This window comes from Syngnathus acus, chromosome 9 (assembly GCF_901709675.1).
Source record: "Syngnathus acus chromosome 9, fSynAcu1.2, whole genome shotgun sequence".
In the NCBI taxonomy this organism is placed as follows: domain Eukaryota; kingdom Metazoa; phylum Chordata; class Actinopteri; order Syngnathiformes; family Syngnathidae; genus Syngnathus; species Syngnathus acus.
The window spans coordinates 12,290,316-12,309,656 of record NC_051094.1 but is presented as its reverse complement, the minus strand read 5'-3'; the positions used below and the strand labels follow the sequence as shown (position 1 = coordinate 12,309,656).

The following is a 19,341-nucleotide window of genomic DNA, read 5'->3' as shown; positions in this document are numbered from 1 at the left end:
CGTCTGATCCTCAGCCCGGGCTGTATATCGGCAGCTGTTAACAGTAGAGCACAGGGGGATCCGTGCAGTTAAAGCAAATGGCCGAAAAGGAGATCTAGGCCCCTGGTCGTCTGACTGCGTGTGGGCGACGATTGACGGGGAGTAAAGATACCCGTCAGTCCAGCTTGCGTCTAAGTGGCCTTCTTTTACTCGGGTCTGATGGCCCAGTTTTGTCCCAGGGGCCACGCTGAGGACTCGCTAGTCCCCCCTGTAATCTCCAGTATGTTATGGAATTGCCACTGCTAAAATGCTTTGAGGGCTGATCCACCTTTCACTTCCAAATAAGATAAAAAGCTTGAGCAGCACAGTGAAGAAATTTTTACAATTTTGTACTGACCATTTCGTGCGGCCAACCCCTCACTTATTCCCGCTATTTTTTTAAATGTTTTTTTTATTAGTATTAATTCTGCATGAGTAATGCAGCAGGTGACATTATAAAAAGAAAAGTTTGGGTGAAGGCAACAAATGTCAATAAAATTTATGTTGGATAATTGAAGTTGTGCTGTTATGAAATTAGCTTTCCTGCATTTCACAACAGAGTTTTCAGAACTGTTCTCCCATCTATAACTACAACTTAAAGATATGTTTAAAAACAACTTGCTTGCTTTGATATGCTAACTAACATTGTTGGCATGAATTTAAATTATTTAGATTTTAAATACTGTTTTAGCCCAAAGAAAAGTTGCTTTCAATATGACTAAATAGGTAAGAAGTTAGGTTCATTATATAAACAAAAAAGACAGAAAAATAATTGTAAAATTCAGTTGTCTTGTAATGAGAAGGTACCAAGAAGACCCTAAAATAACATTTACCGCTCGCCCACAAAAAGTCACACACACCAAAAGGCCTCTCACTCACACCCAGAAAGCTCCCACACACCAGAAAGCAGCTCTCGCACATGGAAAAAGATCTCTTGCAGGGGAAAAAAATGCAATCTTTTTTTCTGTGTTACACCATTTCTTCTGTAAGAGATTTTATCGGAGCACTTTGCATAAACAATAGTTACAAATATTGTAAAGTAAACTAGTAAGACACAAGCCACCACCAACGACTTAAAATGCAGCGAGCAATCATGATAAGACAGATGGAGATTAAAACACGCATACTTAAATACATAGGGAAGCTATGAATTAAAACTGTGTACACTATATAAATAAAGTTGTATATGGGGCTAGTACCGAGACCCCACTTAAGGCAAAACATTTTTGACATTGACTAAGTCCTCCTCAGCAAGGAATTGGTGCTGTACTGCAACACTTAAACAACAAACTTAACAAACCTTAAACTTAAATATTTAAAAAATAAAAGTGACATTCTGGCTTTCTTGGGAAAATTTCATTGTGTGTACAATTATTAGGCAACAAATTAGTGAACAGAATTATTATGCAACTAAAGTAAAAATGGAAATTTTCCCATCTCACTTGTTTATTTATTTTTTTGCTAAAGTGAGAATAATAAACTAACAACTCAAAATTTATGAATTAAGATGTTTTCAAAAATCAGTGATTTTCAAAAATCTGTACTGTACTGCTACTTGAAGAAAGTGTCTTCTAAAAACTGGAAGTTGGTTAATTTGAGTTATTTTTTGTTTTAATTTTAGTTAATTTTAAGTCTACCTTTAACACGGAAAGTTCCAAGCAGCTCATCTTTAGTAATACCAGCCCATACCAGTACCCCGCCTCCACCTTGCTAGCGTCTGATTGGAAATGGAGCTCTGTGGCCGTTACTGATCCAGCCACGGTTCCAGCAAGTCTGTCAAGAGTCACTCTCATCTCATCAGTCCATAAAATCTGTCTACTAATATTTCCTCACCCAGTCTTGATGGTTCAACATGTATGTCTTGCTCAGTGGTGGTCAGATGTCAGTAACTTCCGTAACTTGACCATCCCTCATAACACATATCCACTTCTACAGCATGGAGTTGGAAAAGATGCATAAAAATGATCATATGGTCAAACTACGCACTTGCCTAATAATTCTGCACACAGTGTACGATACATTTAAATGTAACCAAGACTGTTTTTCAGTGTAATCCTGGAAGATACGGACTGACCTTCCTGGGTGCTCCCCTCAGGCCTTAGGGGTGGTGTGAGGAGCAGTAAACAACAATTATTAGACGTTAAGCGGTGTAAAGAGGTGTGTAGATGAATTAAGGTGAAAGTCTATTTACCTTCGACAAGATGTAAAAAAAAAAACCGCTGAGCTCGACCAATGACCTCTGACTGGGTTGACGAGGATGTCTACGCGGCCTTGTCCTAAGTGCTAAATGGTAAGTGAGGAGAGCCACACGCAACCTGTGATTAATCTAACAACTGGTTGCACATAAGGAATATAAAAGCACATAGCACTTCTTCAAGACCAATGTTGTGCCACTGCGGCGAGGAAGAGGGTGTTAGGAGTGAAGGGGGTTGTTCTGGGAGAAGCCTGCATTTAACGTCACTTGGTTGTAAAATGATTGCACGGAGCTCTCTGCATCTTTAAGTGCATCATTACGAGCTGCGTGTTCTTTTCCTTTTCATTCCTCATCGACCCGGTGCCAAAGTGTCAAACAAGACAGTCAATATTTTCACAGGGAATCTTAATGCACCCTGATATATCTGATTGCTCAGTGTCAGAATGTCCTCTAAAGTGCGCCTGTTGCAAGTGTATTAAATGTGTCCCTTTCCATACAGTTACTGAAGTGGCTTTTGTGCCGAGGTGTTAAGAGAAGGCTCTGTATGTATGCAGCACGGGAAAACAATGAGAAAGTTAAGAGGAAGTGGGATGACTGTGCAACAAAAAAGGTTGACAGAGACGTCAAAATCACTTCAATTCAAATTGTGTGGCCTGCATTAACATGCTATGACACAAGCCGAGACGGGGCCTTCGTATGACACTCGGAACTTCGGTTGCATGCAAACGGCGGAACGACGTCCGGGTTGTTGCGGCAGCTTTTTATTGTTTGTCCCTCCTGTCCCATTCAGGGCTGACTTTGGGCTTGTGGTGCTAACTGGTTGTTAATTGGCAGCCTATACACAGGCTTTCGGCACATGCAGAAAGTAGCTCCTCGCAGGGAAACTAGCCTAATGAGATTATCTGTCAGAGCGTGGGCCTGTCTAGACAGCCCCAATACACACACACACACACACACACACACACACACACACACACACACACGCATTGGTGGCAGTTCTGCAGGCACGAGAGGACGCCCTCAGGTAAAATGTACCTGTGGAAGGAGTGCTAGTGTTATCACGCCATTATGGGTTTACACTGACTTTCCCTCCCAGCGTTATTTCTTTGATGGAGAAGAAAACGAGTGTGTGTTTAATGTTAGCAAATGACAGGTCGGGAACTTGGAGTCACATGACTTGGTTAAAGTAATAAGTCGGCAATTTTAGGATTTAATGAGACTCAACTGAATTGATATTCATGAGACTTGACGTAGACTTGAACGATATTGTTTGACTCAACAAGTCTTTCCTGTTTACATTTGAAGAGCTTTACAAAAGATAGCCATTTGTTTTGTTTTTGAAAGACATTTTTGTGTAGTGCGCACAAAACTGACAAGATACCAGTCGATGTGACTTTATGAAGCAAGTATGAAGGGAGGGTAGCTCCACAGTTTGGCTCACCAATAGCCCGTCAAACATGCACAAATATGTTTATTTGAACAAACAAAAAAGTCATAGACAATATGAAGACTGGTTTGAGACTATTTTTAAAAAATAACTGTAAATTAGTACAGATAACACTGAGTGTGATGTGGCTAATGTGCAAATGTGTGTGAACGTGACTACATGGCTTGCCCTGGTTGAGTTTTGCCTTCAAACGTCAAGGTACTTACACCCATCACTGTCAAATAAAAATTGTTTGGAGGCCATTTTCCTGTCCTGCAATGGCACAATGTCAACCACCTCCTCCTCATTAACTGTATTCTGACATAATTTCTTTCTCTTTTGCAGGATGAAGTGAATAGGTCATTTAGCACACATTTTTGTGTGTGGTTGTGTCTGTGTGAATGATCTTTACACAGCTTTTGGTGCCGCTGTCCTTCCATTCCAGATCTTCAGGCAGGAAAGTACGTCCGTATTTGTTTAAAAGTCTCTTAGCAGTTAATAAAGATGCATTTCCTCCGACCTTCTTCCTGTGGGGACGGTATCAAGGCTCTGTTAAGTTTCTTTGATTTCTGCCACCTCCAATCACAGTGGGACACTGGCTCATCATTGTGCCACTTCAAAGCCTGAGAATGACTGTCTTGACCCCACCCACTGCAGAAACCCCCTTAAAAGTCACGGTCATCCCAGAGCCAGCGACTGAAAGATGCTCACATCAGCGATGGAACTTGACTGAATGACTGGATTTCCTTTCAACGCAAGAGAAAAAGAACAGTGGATATCATTGCTTGGATTTCTTATTGGCCCTCTCCGCAGGACTTGTATATATACTTATCTATATACACATTACCCGACTGAATCTTCAAAATGCAGTCCATCAGGGGTAGGTAGACTTTTTTTAGCATGATAATCAGGATGATATTTTTAAAAAGAGTTTATTACAGCTAGATGCATTTTATTTGTCTTCTAGACTTGAAGGCCAACTTCAGCGGGCCTCCTCCCTCTACCATGGGTTCTGGCGACGCTTATCTGCAGGGCAACATCCGCATGACTCTGGAGGACCCCGAACTCTGGAGGACCTTCTGTGAGATCGGAACAGAGATGATCATCACTAAGCCGGGCAGGTGAGATACGCCAAAACATCAACAATAATGTTCAAAAGTACTTCATGTCTCCTTCTTGCATTCTCACGTACTCACTTTTGTTTTCCAGGAGAATGTTTCCACACTGCAAAGTCAATCTATCCGGTCTTATTCCATGTGCCAAGTACATTTTGCTGGTTGATATGGTGCCAGAGGACGGCTACAGATATAAGGTGAATACAACCCCCCAAAAATCTTCTCTTATCGTGTTGCTCCTTAGTGGCAACAATAACATAAGTTTCTTGTTTAAGAAAAAAATATATACATTTCTCATGACACTAGTGAACAGCAAATTATAATCGGAGATGTGCCCTAAAAATAGTTCTCGCGCAGATTTAAAAATATTTTTTTATTTATTGAAGCAAATCTGTTTGTTGGAAACATTTTCATGTTTTCTTTAGTTTTTGTAGTATGACCAATAAAAGCTTGCGAAATATGTATTGTACCATGTTCAGAGTCAGAGTCAGCTTTATTGTCAATTCCTTCATGCTAAGACACACAAAGAAACCGAAATTAATTAATTATAGGTATGAAAAAAATTCAAACTGTTGCTGAACCGAACGAACCCTTACGTCATAAATATTATTAATAATATTACTATGTTACATATAATGATAGTATTATTATTATTATTATTATGAACATTTACAGGACTGTCTCAGAAAATTTGAATATTGTGATAAAGTTCTTTATTTTCTGTAATGCAATTAAAAACCAAAATTAAATTAATAAAAGGCTTGCAATACTTCAGTTGATTTGTAATGAATCCAGAATGTACGACATTTTTGTTTTTTTTAATTGCATTACAGAAAATAAAAAACTTTATCACAATATTCTAATTTTCTGAGACAGTCCTGTATGTCCAAGCGGACAGATTCGGAATGAGCACAAAAGAAAATATAGATACATCTGTTGGCCTATGTTTGTAAATTTGTGAAATGCTCCATTTTCATTTGTATATTTGCTATCATAAGCAGAAGTTACATGTAGGTCAATTTCCCCGTCATTATAACAGAAAGGTGACCCACTGAATTAAGACACATTTTGGTCAGTTATTTAATAGCTTTGCCTGTTGATTTCTCTCAGCCTCCCAGACAAGTTTGTCAACCCCCCTTTGCTAACATTGAACATCAAAGGGTGCTATCTCTTCCTGTTTTTCTATCCCCTGCCAGGAGTCCACTGTACTACCCCCTATCTCAGTGGGTGGCACAGCCAGCCATCACTCTCCCCTCTGTCGTCCTCTTCTCACTGTGGGAAGGGGAGATGAACTTCCCTCTCTGTCACTCACCTCGCTCTGTGTGACAGATTAGCCTTTAATGACATTCTGTCTCCGTCCTACAGTGGAATAAAGAGAAATGGGAGGTTGCGGGTAAAGCGGAGCCTCAGCCCCCCTGCAGGACGTACTTGCACCCCGACTCTCCCGCCCCGGGGAGCCACTGGATGAAGCAGTCCATTTCCTTCCTCAAACTCAAGCTCACCAACAATACTCTTGACCAACACGGACACGTAAATGGAAAACATTCGTTTGAGCTGATAAAATTGCAGAATTTGACTTGGTTTCCGCCCGTCTGCAGATTATCTTGCACTCAATGCATCGCTACCACCCACGCTTCCACATCGTTCAAGCCGATGACCTGTTCAGCGTCCGCTGGAGCGTCTTCCAGACGTTCACCTTCCCGGAGACGTCCTTCACAGCGGTCACCGCCTACCAGAACACAAAGGTCTGTTTGAGTTTCTTTAGGCTTTACGGCTGAGAAGACACCAACAGCACACTGATAATCTAATTTCACCCACAGATCACTAAACTGAAGATCGACCATAACCCGTTTGCCAAAGGTTTTCGTGACGAAGGCACGACCAAGAAGAGGTACTCATGTGACGAACAAAAAGATCAACAAGGTTTTTGATTTGATATGCTGAAACTGCTTTTATTGACGCTGGTGCTGCTCTGCAGGCGCGCAAACAAGAACCTGGGTGACCTCGACAAGAAAGTCAAACTCTCTGAAATGAACAAGCAAGCTGAGGAGGACAGTCCATCAGGTATTGAATCTTTTCCTCTTCAGAAAGTGTCCATGTCTTTCAGAAATGAAAGATCTCATAGTGTGAGGGAAATGAGCTACAATCTTAAAACAATCTATTCAAGTCTAAATAAGTCTATATTCTCTTAAGAACATCCCGGAGCATACTTACATAGATTTAAAGGGGAAGTCAACGCCAAATCACCTCAGGGTGCAGCCATTTTGGTTTTGTTGTCGACTGAAAATGACATCACGGTCACTAAACGCTCAGGTCACAATCGTCGAGCCTCACCTGTCTTTCTGAGTTTGGTCTTGTGACTTAAGCAAGCTGAGACCTTAAGCACTGTGATGTCATTTTCAGTCGCCACCTTAGGGCAAAACAGCTGTAGTATTTTTCTGCCTAAATATTAATCTGAATACCTTGGTGCTGATGCATAAGACATATTGGCAGGGAAATAAAACGTAAGCAAAGTCATGTTAAAAGGATTTCATGTTCTCTATCTTTCAGATTTTATTATAATTGTTGTTTAATAACTTTTTTTCTGAACAATAAATTTGAAAAGGTTCTGGACATATTAGTGAATCTGGCTCATAAACAGATTTCCTCAGTGTACTAATTGTGACCTTATGAATACTTCTGGAAACAAGCGCAACTGGCGAATCCATAAAAAGTAACGTCGTCGTGTGAGACCAAATGTTTTTTTTATTTGGAACCAACAAGATGAGTGAGAAAAGAGCTTTGCTTCTTTGGTTGCTTTCCAGATTTCTGCAGGTCGTCTTTTGAAGCTTACGAGGGAGACGAAGCAGAGGTGCAAAAGAAGAAGGAGGTCGACGAGATCAAGGAGGAGCGCTACTCTCCTTGGTCGACAGAAAGAGAGCACGGCGCCAGGAATGGCTCTCCTCCTGCGGCTGAATCACGGGACGTTTACAACACGGAGCAGCTGGTTCCTGCTCCGGCATCCTACCAGCCCTACAGGTGACTCCTGGCAAAGAACTTAAATGACTGATTTATGGCCCCCCACAAAATACAAGTTGTGTTACGTACAAGTGCATTAAGTACAGAAGTAGAAATGGAATTTCATGGTCAATTATGTAGAAAAGGGCTCACCAACCTCTTTGAAGCTGAGAGATACTTCTTGGCGACTGATTCATGCGAAGCGCTACTCGATTGTTACAACACATTTGTTCAAATGACTTTTAATAATGGTACGATTAGGGCCTGACCTATGGCAGCATCTCAACAATACTGATCTTCTGTCTTTGCTTGACAAGGTTCCACGAGTACGGAAAGTCTCCCTCCCCATCCTCCAGCGTCGGAAGCAGCGCCAGCGGTTCGGGCCGCAGCAGCTTCGAGTCGCGCGTCCCGGAGGTGGCCGTCTCCGATCACGACTCGTCAAAGCCTCGCACGCAGGAGGTAGTAGCCCCCTCCCCTTGCGCCCCCCAGCATTTCCCGAGCTCCCAAGACTATCCCGGAGTGCTCAACATGACTGTGGCCCAAGCAAGCAAGCCGGGCGTCCTCGGCCACCACATCTACGGCCCTTACGGCGCCGAGCAGCCCCTGGGACAGTGGAGCGGCTCTGGTCCGGCCCAGTACCCGCCTCCTCATCACCTGACCGCTGACTACACCACGCAAGCAGTGCATCACGGCTATCCCCATGGCAACGTGACCGAGTGGAGCCAGTACCCACTGTTTTCTTATTCTTGCTGGTGAGCGCCTCTCCATTGGAGACTGAGTGACTTCCTCCATGCCAACACAGTGTTGCTCACAGTGTCATGCGTGCACGTTTTCACGCAGTCGCAGGCCAAGGCCTGTGACGACAATACAATCATCGGTGATATCAAGTAATGAGCCGTCTGGCTGGACTGAGACTTGCCTACAAAAGTGTGCAATGCCATACTGAGGATGAGGAATTGCTTTATCGTTGAGGTGTCTATTTATTTTGTATTTCATTCCATCTTCTAATCTAGTGAGTATATTATTTTTGTAAAAAAAAAAAGAAAGTGTGCAATTAATTTTTGTCTCCTAGTGTTGATGTGATCTAAAAATAAAGACTAATATGGTCTGTTTGGCGTCTCTTTAAATCTTGGCCATTTGCTTCAAATGTCTTTTAGATTCGATTTTTCCTCTTATCACACTTCCCACAAGTACAAGGCAACAACAGCAGACTTCACATTGAATAAGCACTCATTAATTAGCCTTTATATTATAAACAGCATGTAAGGCACAAACATTTTATGTGGCCTATTAGCAAAAAAGTGTCTAATAAATGTTTTTTGCTAAAAATATCGATTTTATTTTCCATTCTGGCCAAATATCTAATAACAAATATTAGAAGCAGTTTGTTCATTTCACACCATCATTAAGACTTCTGATTGGTTGTTAACAATGTATCATAACTGAATGTGACCATTGATTATGTAAAAGATTATGAATTTCTTTCACATCATAACGCCCCTCTGAGAGAAACCATGATATTTGTGATCACGTTGCTGTATTGGCCTTTATTAGATGTGGACGGAGTGTAAGGTAAACACGCCGGCCGGTCTGTATGTCTGTCTGTTTTCGGCAATGTTTAATAAGCAGCACATCTTTCAACGGTGTTTATTTGTATTTCTCCATTGTGGCTCTAATGAGCGCCACTCTCTAGTTTCGACAGGCCCAGCATGCATTAAAGACTGTGTGTAAGTGCGACTGCAGCTCACCTGCTGAGGTTTACCCACTAGCATCATAAAGCAAAGCACGACTCTTGTTCTTCATGTGAATGGCTGGAAAAAGCATGACAATGGCAGGTTGTTGGCCACCCTTTCACAACTGGAAAACACAGGCTGAATACTGCGCCTCCACCCGAGAGGGATATGAGCCACTAATGACTGTTGTAAATGGGGGGGTGGGATAGGGGTGGGAGGTCATCCTCCAGGAACATATCTCATCTAGTGTACAATTCATTTTGTTGGAGGAGGGGGGATGTGCAAATCGCCAATTCCATCATTTTGACTTTGAAAAAAAAGTTTTTTGAAGGTCAGCTAAATAATATTATAGAGATTCTGTCTTTTGCTAGCTAGTTTATGTTTATCATTAGGAACATGGGAAATAAAGGTATGATAGAGAATAAACAATGGGTAAACAAAGTGAAGTATAAAAACTGGGTGGGAAAAAAGTGTGCAATGGTAAAAGTCTTACTAGCACATTTTTTCTTTGGACACTACTAGCTTGCATAGCTAAATGTATATTTAACAACTTATACTCATGATGAAGATGCATATGGTTGAGTAGCAGTCTACTGAGTAGTTGCAAAGGAGTCACAACATAGGAACATTCCCCTCCTACATAAAAAGAATAAAAAAGAAAAGTACTGTTTTTTTCTTTTTACAATTCCATTGGGTGTAATATGCGTGGTCTCGCAATAAGGTGTAATGTGGGCCTTTTAATTGCTCTGATAATGGTCAAAGAGCAGCACATCGACTTGCACTAAGATGTCTGTAAAGTTCGCTGGTGTGGTTAAGTGCAAGACATATGTTTTAAGTATCCCTTGGTGGTACTAGAGCTTTAGAAAAGAAGGATTGACCTATGTTGATCGTGGACGTCCACGGCTGGTGTCAGCAGGTCCCCCCAGACAAGCAGCACAATAGTGTGAAAGATAGCAAGTGGGGGGCTGTTGAAGGCGGAGGGGGGTAACAGATGTAGAGGAAACACCCTTGAGAGGAAAGCAGCAGTCAACCTTCATAAAGCTGATGGAGTGTAGGGCCAAATGGAGAGGAACTAGAAGAGACTGACTGGCTGGCTGGCTGGAAGAAAAGCAGTAAGACTGAAACGATTGCAGTCCCAAAAGTCTCAGTCCACCTGTGGAAATCCAGCTGCTTCAGAAGCTTTTAAACATTCAATCTGTGGAAAGCTACAAAAAGACCTCAGTCCCATATTGTGCCGTATTTTTACACGACTAGCCAAAAGATAACTGGTAGAGAACAATGATAGTTAAAAAGGCCTAATTCAGGAGAGGTTCTTCAGGTCTGCTTAATATTAAAAATAATGATGTCTCTGGTGATTCAACAGTATTGTGTGTACTGGTGGTTTTTACTGAACTGGAACGCCTTGAAAAGATAATCTTAGAAGCAAATGAAAAATGGATTTTAAAAATAAAGAGTTATGAACAAGACATCCTAGAACAGGGGTCGGCAAACCGCGGCTCTGGAATTTTTGCAAAAATGCTGAAAATAGAAAAATATGTTGTTTTTGTTGTTGTTGTTTTTTAAAATATGTTTTTTATATGGTAATCATGACACAACCATTCTTATGCTGTAAAAATGTATGAAGTTGTAAATATATTAAAAATACCGAATTTAAGGATGACGCCAAATAGCAAAATTGCGTCATAGCCTGCGACACAGCGCAGGTGTGTTGAAAACAAACAGGTGTGTAAGTGATGGGCCATGGATTCAAAAGGCAAAAAGAAAAAGATCGCTGATGAGAACAGAGGCTTTAAGAAAGAATGGACTGAACTATTTGCTTTCATTGCCAATGCTGAAGCATTGCCTGCATGTTTGATTTGCAATGAGAAGTTGTCAAATAACAAGAAGAGGAATTTGGAGCGACATTTTCAGCTAAAGCATGCTAAATTTGCTGCGATCTCCCAATTACAACTGAGAGGAAACGTGCAATTGCAGTGCTGCTGGAGAAATTTGAGGACCGAAAAAACAGTTTCAAGAAGTGGATTGCATCTCCAAACTCTACTACTGCTGCAAGTTTTGTTGCAGCCCGGGAGCGCATATTTTGGGACTTCAAAAACAAAACCGAGATCATTCTGAAAATTAAAGACATGCCTCTCCGCACAAACAATATCACCGATCAGCAAATCAAGGACATCAATTCAGCTCCAGCTTTTTCTCAATTGCGTGCGATGGATGAGTCGTGTGACGTGACCGATAGCGAACAGACAGCTCTGCTATGCAGGTACGTGAACTCTAATGGGCCGCAAGAAGAAATGATCAAATTGACACCATTATTATTTTTTAAAATTATTTTAATAGTAGGCATACAACTTATGTATTGACAGTCTATGTTGCATTATAAAAGGCTTTTAGATTTTTGCGGCTCCAGACAGGTATGTTTTTTGGGGGGCCAATATGGCTCTTTGAACATTTTGGGTTGCCGAACCCTGTCCTTGAAGATCTTTAATGGTGAGCAAAAAATATTTTGCTACGAATAAGTTGTTGATGAGAATTTTAGGTTGCATAACTGGACAGAAGCATGGTAAAAGGTATATATTATTGTTTATTCTTTCTTTACCACAGAAATACATTTGCATATCTTGGGTGACAGGCTTAACCTGTTACATGGAAGAGAAAAAATGTTTAATAACATTTTGAGCATCACAAAGAATGCAAAGCCATGCAGAAAAAAGAATGAACATTGTGCAACTTGTTTTTTTAGCTCATCTGGATCATTTAAATAAACGTGAGGTATCAAACAGAAGCAAACAAATTAAAAGAACAAAATAGGCTCGGTTTGTGTGGTTATCTAGATAATTGATGACTCTACAATTCTATGTGGGTTCCATCATGACATAATGTGCATAATAAGTCATACTAAAGAGAAGGAAGACACAAGTCACAGTAGTAACATTCGTGATTTGGTTTTCATCACACAAACAACAACGACATCACTTTTCTGATGTTCAGATTTTTATCTTGCTGAACTCATGATTCCATTATAAATCAATGCACAAGACAGCCACTGAAATCTCATTGCAATCCAGACGACCGTTTAACGTGCATTTTGCTGTCTAGGGAGCCCACTTTTATGCAAAATCGGGTAAGAAATGTTTTGTTTTGATGTATGGCGGTTTTGTTGTTCCTTGACCAATCTGTTTTGTTCCTTTTTAAAATATAGCAGGTGCAGCTTCTATTCAAGTGGGGACAATAGATGGAAAATTATGGTATTTAAATGGTAGTCAGCTGCTTTCTGCTCATATTGCATAGTCATTAGGAGTAAAAACTAAGTGCATAAAGACCGAGAGACAGGTCATACGTTAGCTTACTCTGCCATCAATTTAGAATGCTTATGAAATGTCACAGCAGATTTGTCCTATCAGCATTCTTCATTATTATTATTATTATTGTTACTTATGAATCTTATGAAAACCCAGTGAGCTAAATAAAAAAAACAACAAGGAAAGATTCAGAGCTCCAAAAAAAATAGTCTAGAAATTTTTACTTGCATCTGACAAATATTTAAAAAATATATATATTTGTTTACCAGTGTAATAATCAATGAACATTATTTCAAAAGGGATGGGAGAATCTCTGCTCAAAAGTTGTGAACTCCTGTTTTGTGTCATGTTTGACAGAATAACACTGCATATTTTAACTTTGTATTTTAACCATTGTTGGGAGCAAATATTACACTACCTTGTGATGTTTTATTTGGCTGCACTGTCCATTGATGATTTTATCCAATCAGGTTTCATGCCAATCAAAGATGCCCATGGCCTTCTGACGCAGTCTATATTAAAAATGGGACTTGTTACACTCAAGTCCCAATATACTGTAGCAGTCTGCCCAATACATTTCGAAACCAGCATCTCCGGTAGCATTAAGTTGGGTAAGTAAGTCCCCACTGAAGGGCCAAGTACCAAATGCACAGTCCAATATTGTCTAGTGTATCAAAGAGCCACTTGTAGGTATATCCAGCCCCAAGTAAGCTGGGATAGGCTTCAGTGCACCGTGCTATGGAAAATGGAATTCAAAGAATCCACCCTTATGCCCATCGCTAATCGGGGAAATAAAGTTTAATGCACACATTCAATTCAGAGGCACTAATAAGAAAGGGCAGCTAGCATGATGTAATGCTGCCACAAATACTTAGATATACATGACAAAAGGTACCTTAGCGCTCATTAATCATTAGTCTTCATCCGTGCTTGTGTGTGAGCTGGAAAAGTCATCTCCCCACAATAACTTGATGTGCTGCTCCAAGCTCTTGGCGAGTGCCATCACAGCTGGTGGCATGAGCGCCACGCAGGCGGCCAGGCCCGAGACGCGCTCCTTCATGGGAGCGTCGCTCTCCCACTCGCCTGTGTCGGTGTTGAACACGTGAACGTATTTCATTCGGTTGCCTTTGTTGTGGGAGCGTCCTCCCACTACGTGGATGCGACCGTCCAATACTGCCATGCCGGGTTCCCCATGGCCAGCAGGGAGTGGGGTCAGTAAAGTCCATGAGTTGTCTGAGGGATCAAAGCACGCCGTCTGAAAAAAGACAGTATTTGTGGTAAAATGTATAAAAATCAGAGGAATTCATTAAATGTAAAAATCTTTTAACCTACAAAGCCATCATTTCAATACTGTACTCTCAATTTTCGATGGTTAAGAGGGTGAGATGGCTGTCTTTTTAGATTTGTAAAATTGCTCGTTTTATTTTTTATGTCCAATTCATTATTAAGAGTCCTGTAGGATTCATTTAGCCATTTTTTTCCTTCCTGAAATTTGATAAAATATTCAGTTTTTTTAGATACATCAATGATTTTTCCAATAGGTTTAATATAAGTACAATACAAAAATATAATACTGGGAAGCAATTGAACAGTGACAATTAGGTAGCGGATTGCAAGCCAGTTGCAGAGCACATGTAGACAAACACCCATTCACACTTGACATTCACAGCTTAGTGTGTTTGCTTAACCAAACCTAGCTCGCATGTTTTTGGCTGAGTACATGGAGAAAAGCCACACACGTTATTGTACCTGTAAGACATCCCGCCGGTAGCCATGCTCGTCATTACTTCCACCAATGACATAGAGGCGTCTGTTTACAGCAGCCATGCCGTGCCACGCTCGCCCTGCTGGCCCGTCCGCACATGCCGTCCAGTGGTTGGCTACCGGGTCGTAACAGGAGGTCTCGCTTAGGTACGCCCGCTCTCTGCGTCCACAAGTGATGTAAATCTTGCCATCTAGCACCGCTCCGGCATGGGCGTAAACCTACAATTAAGATTGAGCTATTAAGACAAGGTTCGGGTAGAGTTCTTAAAATAGGAGTGGTGACTAAGTGGCGCCCTCGTGTGCACGCAGGTGGAGTTACAGCTCTTACCTCTCTAATGAGAGGGGACACAAACTCCCAGGTGTTAGTATGCGGGTCATAGCGCTCCACTGAGGACAACTCCTTGCTGTAGTCGCGACCTCCGATAGCGTAAATATGCCCGCCCACCACACAAACGCAGTGGTCCGCGTGCTGATGCTGCAAAGGTTGGATGGAGCACCAACTATTGTGACGAGGGTCGTATCTAGAGAATGGGGACAGGAGCAGATTATTAGGACTTCAGAAATAATGCGAGTGGATTGACCTCAACAAAAGCATTCATCATAGATTCCAGATTCCACAAGTAATTTGATGACCATTTTGACTACGTCAAAAATATTACGACAATTTACGTACACCGAGGTTGGAAACGAAAAAGCAGTAAATTGCTCGGTTATTTTGATTTGTTTTTTTAATGCTTGATTTGAGTTGTATTTAAGTCATTATTTTTCTTTGCATTTCATATGAACATGAAATTGCATGTAAAAATAAGAGAGACCCCTTTCTGAAGCCAAAATGTTGCCCTCACCTCCAGCATCGAGTCTCTGCACGAAATCCACTGGTGTTCCTGTCTCCACCAATAAGATACACAAAGTTGTTGAGCACAGCAATTCCCTGGTTGGACATCCGGGGAGTGTTCACTGAATTAAGAGCCCTCCACTCCTTCCAGCTAGGGTGGAACACGTGGAACAGGTGCTCGTTGTCCGTATGAGAGGGGGAAGCGAACATCCCCCCGAAGGCCAAAATACAGTAGAAGGTGGAACGAGGCTGTGTGAGAGGACTCTGAAGGACAGGCTGCCACATCTCCTGCTCATGGTAATGCAGGGCAGCAGACACGGCTTCCTTTAGCGGGCACTGATCCAGTTTATCGTGCAACCTCTGCAGCACTTGCTTCTCCATTAGGCAGAAGCGCACAGCATCAAGCATCTTGAGATTGTCCTGCAGTACGGCAAAATTAGCAACATTTAGACACGCAGTGAACACTGGTCAACACATTTTTACAAATCGGCCCTTTTTCAATCAGCACATCAAGATTTCATACTAATAATATGATAATGACAGCAACTAACCCTAATCCTCTGATACATAGCTATAAATTACAGTGCATGATAACATTGGTATTGCTTTTATAACTCAACCTTATGATGATCTGATGATCCTTGTTCTGAACTGCTGGAGCCTATCCCATCTCTGATTAAACTTTAGCTCTTGACCTGTGTTAACATACATGCTGTTTGCTTTAGACGCTTGCCAGGAAAAGAACATGGACACACCAGACTGACCTGCAAGTACACCTGGTCACTCTCCACCTGCTCAGGACTGTAGTGATAGTGAAGCGCTGCCTCGTACACCTCATTCTCACTTTGCACATCCAGCTCATCACTGCTTAGAACTTGGAAGACTTCTTCTTGGGGGAGTCGCCGGTAGACGTCTGTGCGGGACAAAGCCTGCAGGTTGCTCAGGATGTGGGCGTGGACTCTGGCATTGAGTTGCCGCAGTCCGTAGAGATCGGCGAGGTGATGCATCTCCAATAAGTTGCTCTCGTCCAGCCAGGAGAAGAGGAACTCGCAGCAAAAGCCTATGACATCCTCAAGCTGAAAGACATGGGTGGAAAAAATACCAAATGACATAAATTGTGGATGTTCATCTTTGGGGTGTCTTTGATTTATCAGTACTGTGTATCATGAAAAGGAAAGAAACCACACCTGCACCAATGTGGCCGCTATTAGGACTTCCTGCACACAGTCCAGGTCTAGCTCTATCTTTGAAGTGTAGATGTAGTCCAGTATTTTGTTCATGCCCAAATAAGACACTCCGTGGATTGGGATCTCATTCTGCTGCATCTCGCGAAGGCCTCCAGTGAACATCCCTCTGAGGAAAACATTGATAAGAAAAGTGTTGGGCTGAACAGGGAGATGTCAATGATCACTTGGAACGTTTGATCTGTTAAACATGCCAATCAGCTATCACACCACTAGAACCATCCATCATTACTTCCTTGGGCTTCTTCACATTGATGCAAAGATTTTTTTTTTTTTTGCACCTGTCCACTGGATGTACCTCCTCTCTGTACTTTGACTTATCATTGTCCCTGATCCACTTCCGCTGTCATCCACAAACTTCAAGTTTTGGGTGCACCCCTAGCTATGTGTAATTAATGTCAATATTCAGTTATGTAAATACAGATAACCTTGCTTATTTGCTGTCTTGGTAGGTTTTGACAGTAAAGGCTTCTTTACATTCCCTGTAAACCTAAAGTCTAGAACAGTATGTGAGGTTGTTGTACTAAGTTCATTTTAGAGACTCTGATGAAGGCGGAAGTACAAGCCAAAACATGTCAGGTAATGCAACCTAAAATATCTTGTTTGAGATAAAAGAACCAGTGAAGTGAGTATGTGAGGTTGATTATATGACGACTGGGTAGTTATCACACAGACACACACACACACAAAGTAGTGTACAAAAACACATGACAGGAAGGACAACTATTGATCTCACACTAAAATCAACGCATAACGTGACAGAGGAATGGTGAGTTGCAGGACAGCAAATGTGATGCGCCTGACGGAATGTTAATTGCAATTAGGTTCCTGGAAGTGTCATATTAATATCGACTTTTCGTAGTTGCCTTTACAGCTGAATGACTACGCGCTGCTTGGTGTTATTGGAAGCAGCATCATAATTCCACATCGCGTTTGCACTTTGACAAAACAGACAGTTAACGAACGATAGAAGTTTGTTTTACCTAAAATAATCGCAAGCAGCAGCGAGAAGCACGCGGTGGCCGTGGAGTGCTCGACCCTCCACCAGAAGCACCACGTCCGACAGGATGCCAGCTTGCCTAAGCCCCAGCAGGCTGTCCAGCAGGCTTTGGGAATGGGCCGAACTTCTGAACGTCTGACGACCGCGGCCACCGGCTGAGGAGCAGCCGGTGACCGAACCGCCAACCAGACTCAGCTGTGCGTTGGCAGCCATCGCAGGATTGTGTTGTTCAGATTTCATCACCTTAGATGTCTGGCGCTAGCATTATCTAGAAGACTTCCAGTAGGAAGTCGTTGAACAAACTACTTCTCCGGGAAAAACAACAACAGGAAGAGGAGGAGGAGTAGAGGCTGCTGTCAGGGTGGTTACAGTTAACCAGTCGCGGCAGTCACAGAATATTCAAATCAAATGTTCAAATTCAAGTGCATGCATTTACCTCGAATCGACGGTTAGATGTAACCTAAGGTCATCATTGATTAGGTAAACACTGCTAGCGAGCTAACGAGAGAACGCTTAAAACCTCACTACTTGAAGGTCGAAATAAACGTTTGCCAATAAAAGAACGACAGCAATAAACACAGAGTCGCGATATTAAAGCACGCAGTTTTTTTGTACAATTTAGGATTATATAGTTCGTTTTGTGGTTTTTGACGTTTGCTGATCTGTTTACTTTGAGGCGCTACTGTGTTGATCTGATGTCCCATTGGTTACGCATATTTTATTCGCCCGTCCATTTGCTCACATGAGCCTATCAGAAACGTGCAAAAAACGTAGCTCAAGCAATGTCAAAAATATTTGAAGATTTTGTAGAAAGAATTTGCAGTCACATATTTATTCGTTTTGTATTCTTGACTGGTTCATACAACTACACATTACGAATAAATCTATGTGCATTTCCGGGGTATCGTCCTGCAATTACTATTTTGAAACACTAGAGGGGGCTCTTGACTATTCAATAGGTGCGGGACGGGTTCAGTGGGTCGTGGTTGTCTCCCAACCCAGAGATGGTGGGTTCGATCCCCCAACCATTGTTTCCATCTCGAAGTGTTGTTGAGCAAAACATTTAAGATGTATGAGGAAGCAGTGTGAAGCGCTTTGATTACAAAAAAGAAGAAAATGGCTATGAAGGTGACATCCCATTTATTACACAATAATTTAGGTTTGTCCTATTTGTATTCTCTCTTGATCATCGCACAACACCAACATTAATTTGAAACACTTGCCATGTAATTTACTTTGTGCAGTGCAGTGAAGGGAAACTGAGGTTGGATCTATATCCTTCTATTTCATCTGTACAAAATGACCAAATTTGTGATACTGTAGCACAAGTCTTTATTTTGAACATGTCTTTATTCCATGACTGACTACCAAAAACTGAGAGAGCAACAAAGACAAGATGATGTAACAAAGGAGACACTTATCACCCCACCCCTAACTGCAGGCCTGCTGGGTGAGAGGCCTGGTCCTGGGGTCCACCACAACACGACAATCCAGACAACTATCCTTTGGACCTTTTCTCATTATTCCCTGTACAGTAAAATAGAAAATTGATCAAAAATATGTTATATGTTGGTCAACTCAATCCGTCTTGAACAGGCTTAATCCACATAGCCTATGTCTAGCCTAAGTGACGTACATAAAATCATTCCAAAACAGTACATGTAGTGTACAGGTTTATATACTGTGGTAGATTCAATTGTTGCTCTGCCCATTTAC

The 19,341-nt window shown here is 41.7% G+C and overlaps 2 protein-coding genes and 1 long non-coding RNA gene across 5 annotated transcripts; 2 read left to right on the top strand and 1 right to left on the bottom strand.

The window, feature by feature from the left end:
• The first annotated feature begins 3,301 nt into the window (after positions 1–3,301).
• tbx16 (T-box transcription factor 16) lies at positions 3,302–8,862 on the top strand. The gene is made up of 10 exons (XM_037257853.1): positions 3,302–4,099; positions 4,227–4,518; positions 4,606–4,759; positions 4,848–4,950; positions 6,119–6,283; positions 6,352–6,498; positions 6,574–6,644; positions 6,732–6,817; positions 7,558–7,771; positions 8,068–8,862. The coding sequence occupies exons 2-10, from the start codon at positions 4,503–4,505 to the stop codon at positions 8,504–8,506; spliced, it is 1,395 nt and encodes a 464-aa protein (XP_037113748.1). The 5' UTR covers positions 3,302–4,099; positions 4,227–4,502; the 3' UTR covers positions 8,507–8,862.
• A 3,051-nt stretch (positions 8,863–11,913) lies between these two features.
• Positions 11,914–16,225, top strand: LOC119126645. Its single transcript, XR_005098673.1, has 2 exons — positions 11,914–11,970; positions 16,107–16,225. It is a non-coding gene; the product is annotated as an uncharacterized LOC119126645 (long non-coding RNA).
• On the bottom strand, positions 12,982–18,344 carry klhl22 (kelch-like family member 22). Of its 3 annotated transcripts, none has more exons than XM_037257837.1 (8): positions 18,062–18,344; positions 17,609–17,935; positions 16,569–16,734; positions 16,146–16,457; positions 15,392–15,801; positions 14,875–15,067; positions 14,532–14,765; positions 12,982–14,037 (listed from the first exon to the last, which is right to left on the bottom strand). In XM_037257837.1, the coding sequence occupies exons 2-8, from the start codon at positions 17,863–17,865 to the stop codon at positions 13,696–13,698; spliced, it is 1,914 nt and encodes a 637-aa protein (XP_037113732.1). In that variant the 5' UTR covers positions 17,866–17,935; positions 18,062–18,344; the 3' UTR covers positions 12,982–13,695. The 3 variants fall into 3 exon arrangements, with proteins under 3 accessions (XP_037113732.1, XP_037113733.1, XP_037113731.1); XM_037257838.1 differs by having other exon boundaries at positions 17,609–17,930; XM_037257836.1 differs by lacking the exon at positions 18,062–18,344 and having other exon boundaries at positions 17,609–18,018.
• Between the last annotated feature and the right edge of the window lie 997 nt (positions 18,345–19,341).

Coding starts and splice junctions, on each gene's coding strand:
- klhl22 (XM_037257837.1), bottom strand. CDS start 17,865: ATGAAATCTGAACAACACAATCCTGCGATGGCTGCCAACGCACAGCTG. Junction 16,735..17,608: donor GCTGCTTGCGATTATTTTAG/GTAAAACAAACT, acceptor TGTTTTCCTCAG/AGGGATGTTCACTGGAGGCC. Junction 14,038..14,531: donor ACCGGCGGGATGTCTTACAG/GTACAATAACGT, acceptor GTCTTTTTTCAG/ACGGCGTGCTTTGATCCCTC.
- tbx16 (XM_037257853.1), top strand. Junction 6,284..6,351: donor CTCTTGACCAACACGGACAC/GTAAATGGAAAA, acceptor GCCCGTCTGCAG/ATTATCTTGCACTCAATGCA. Junction 6,499..6,573: donor CCGCCTACCAGAACACAAAG/GTCTGTTTGAGT, acceptor TTTCACCCACAG/ATCACTAAACTGAAGATCGA.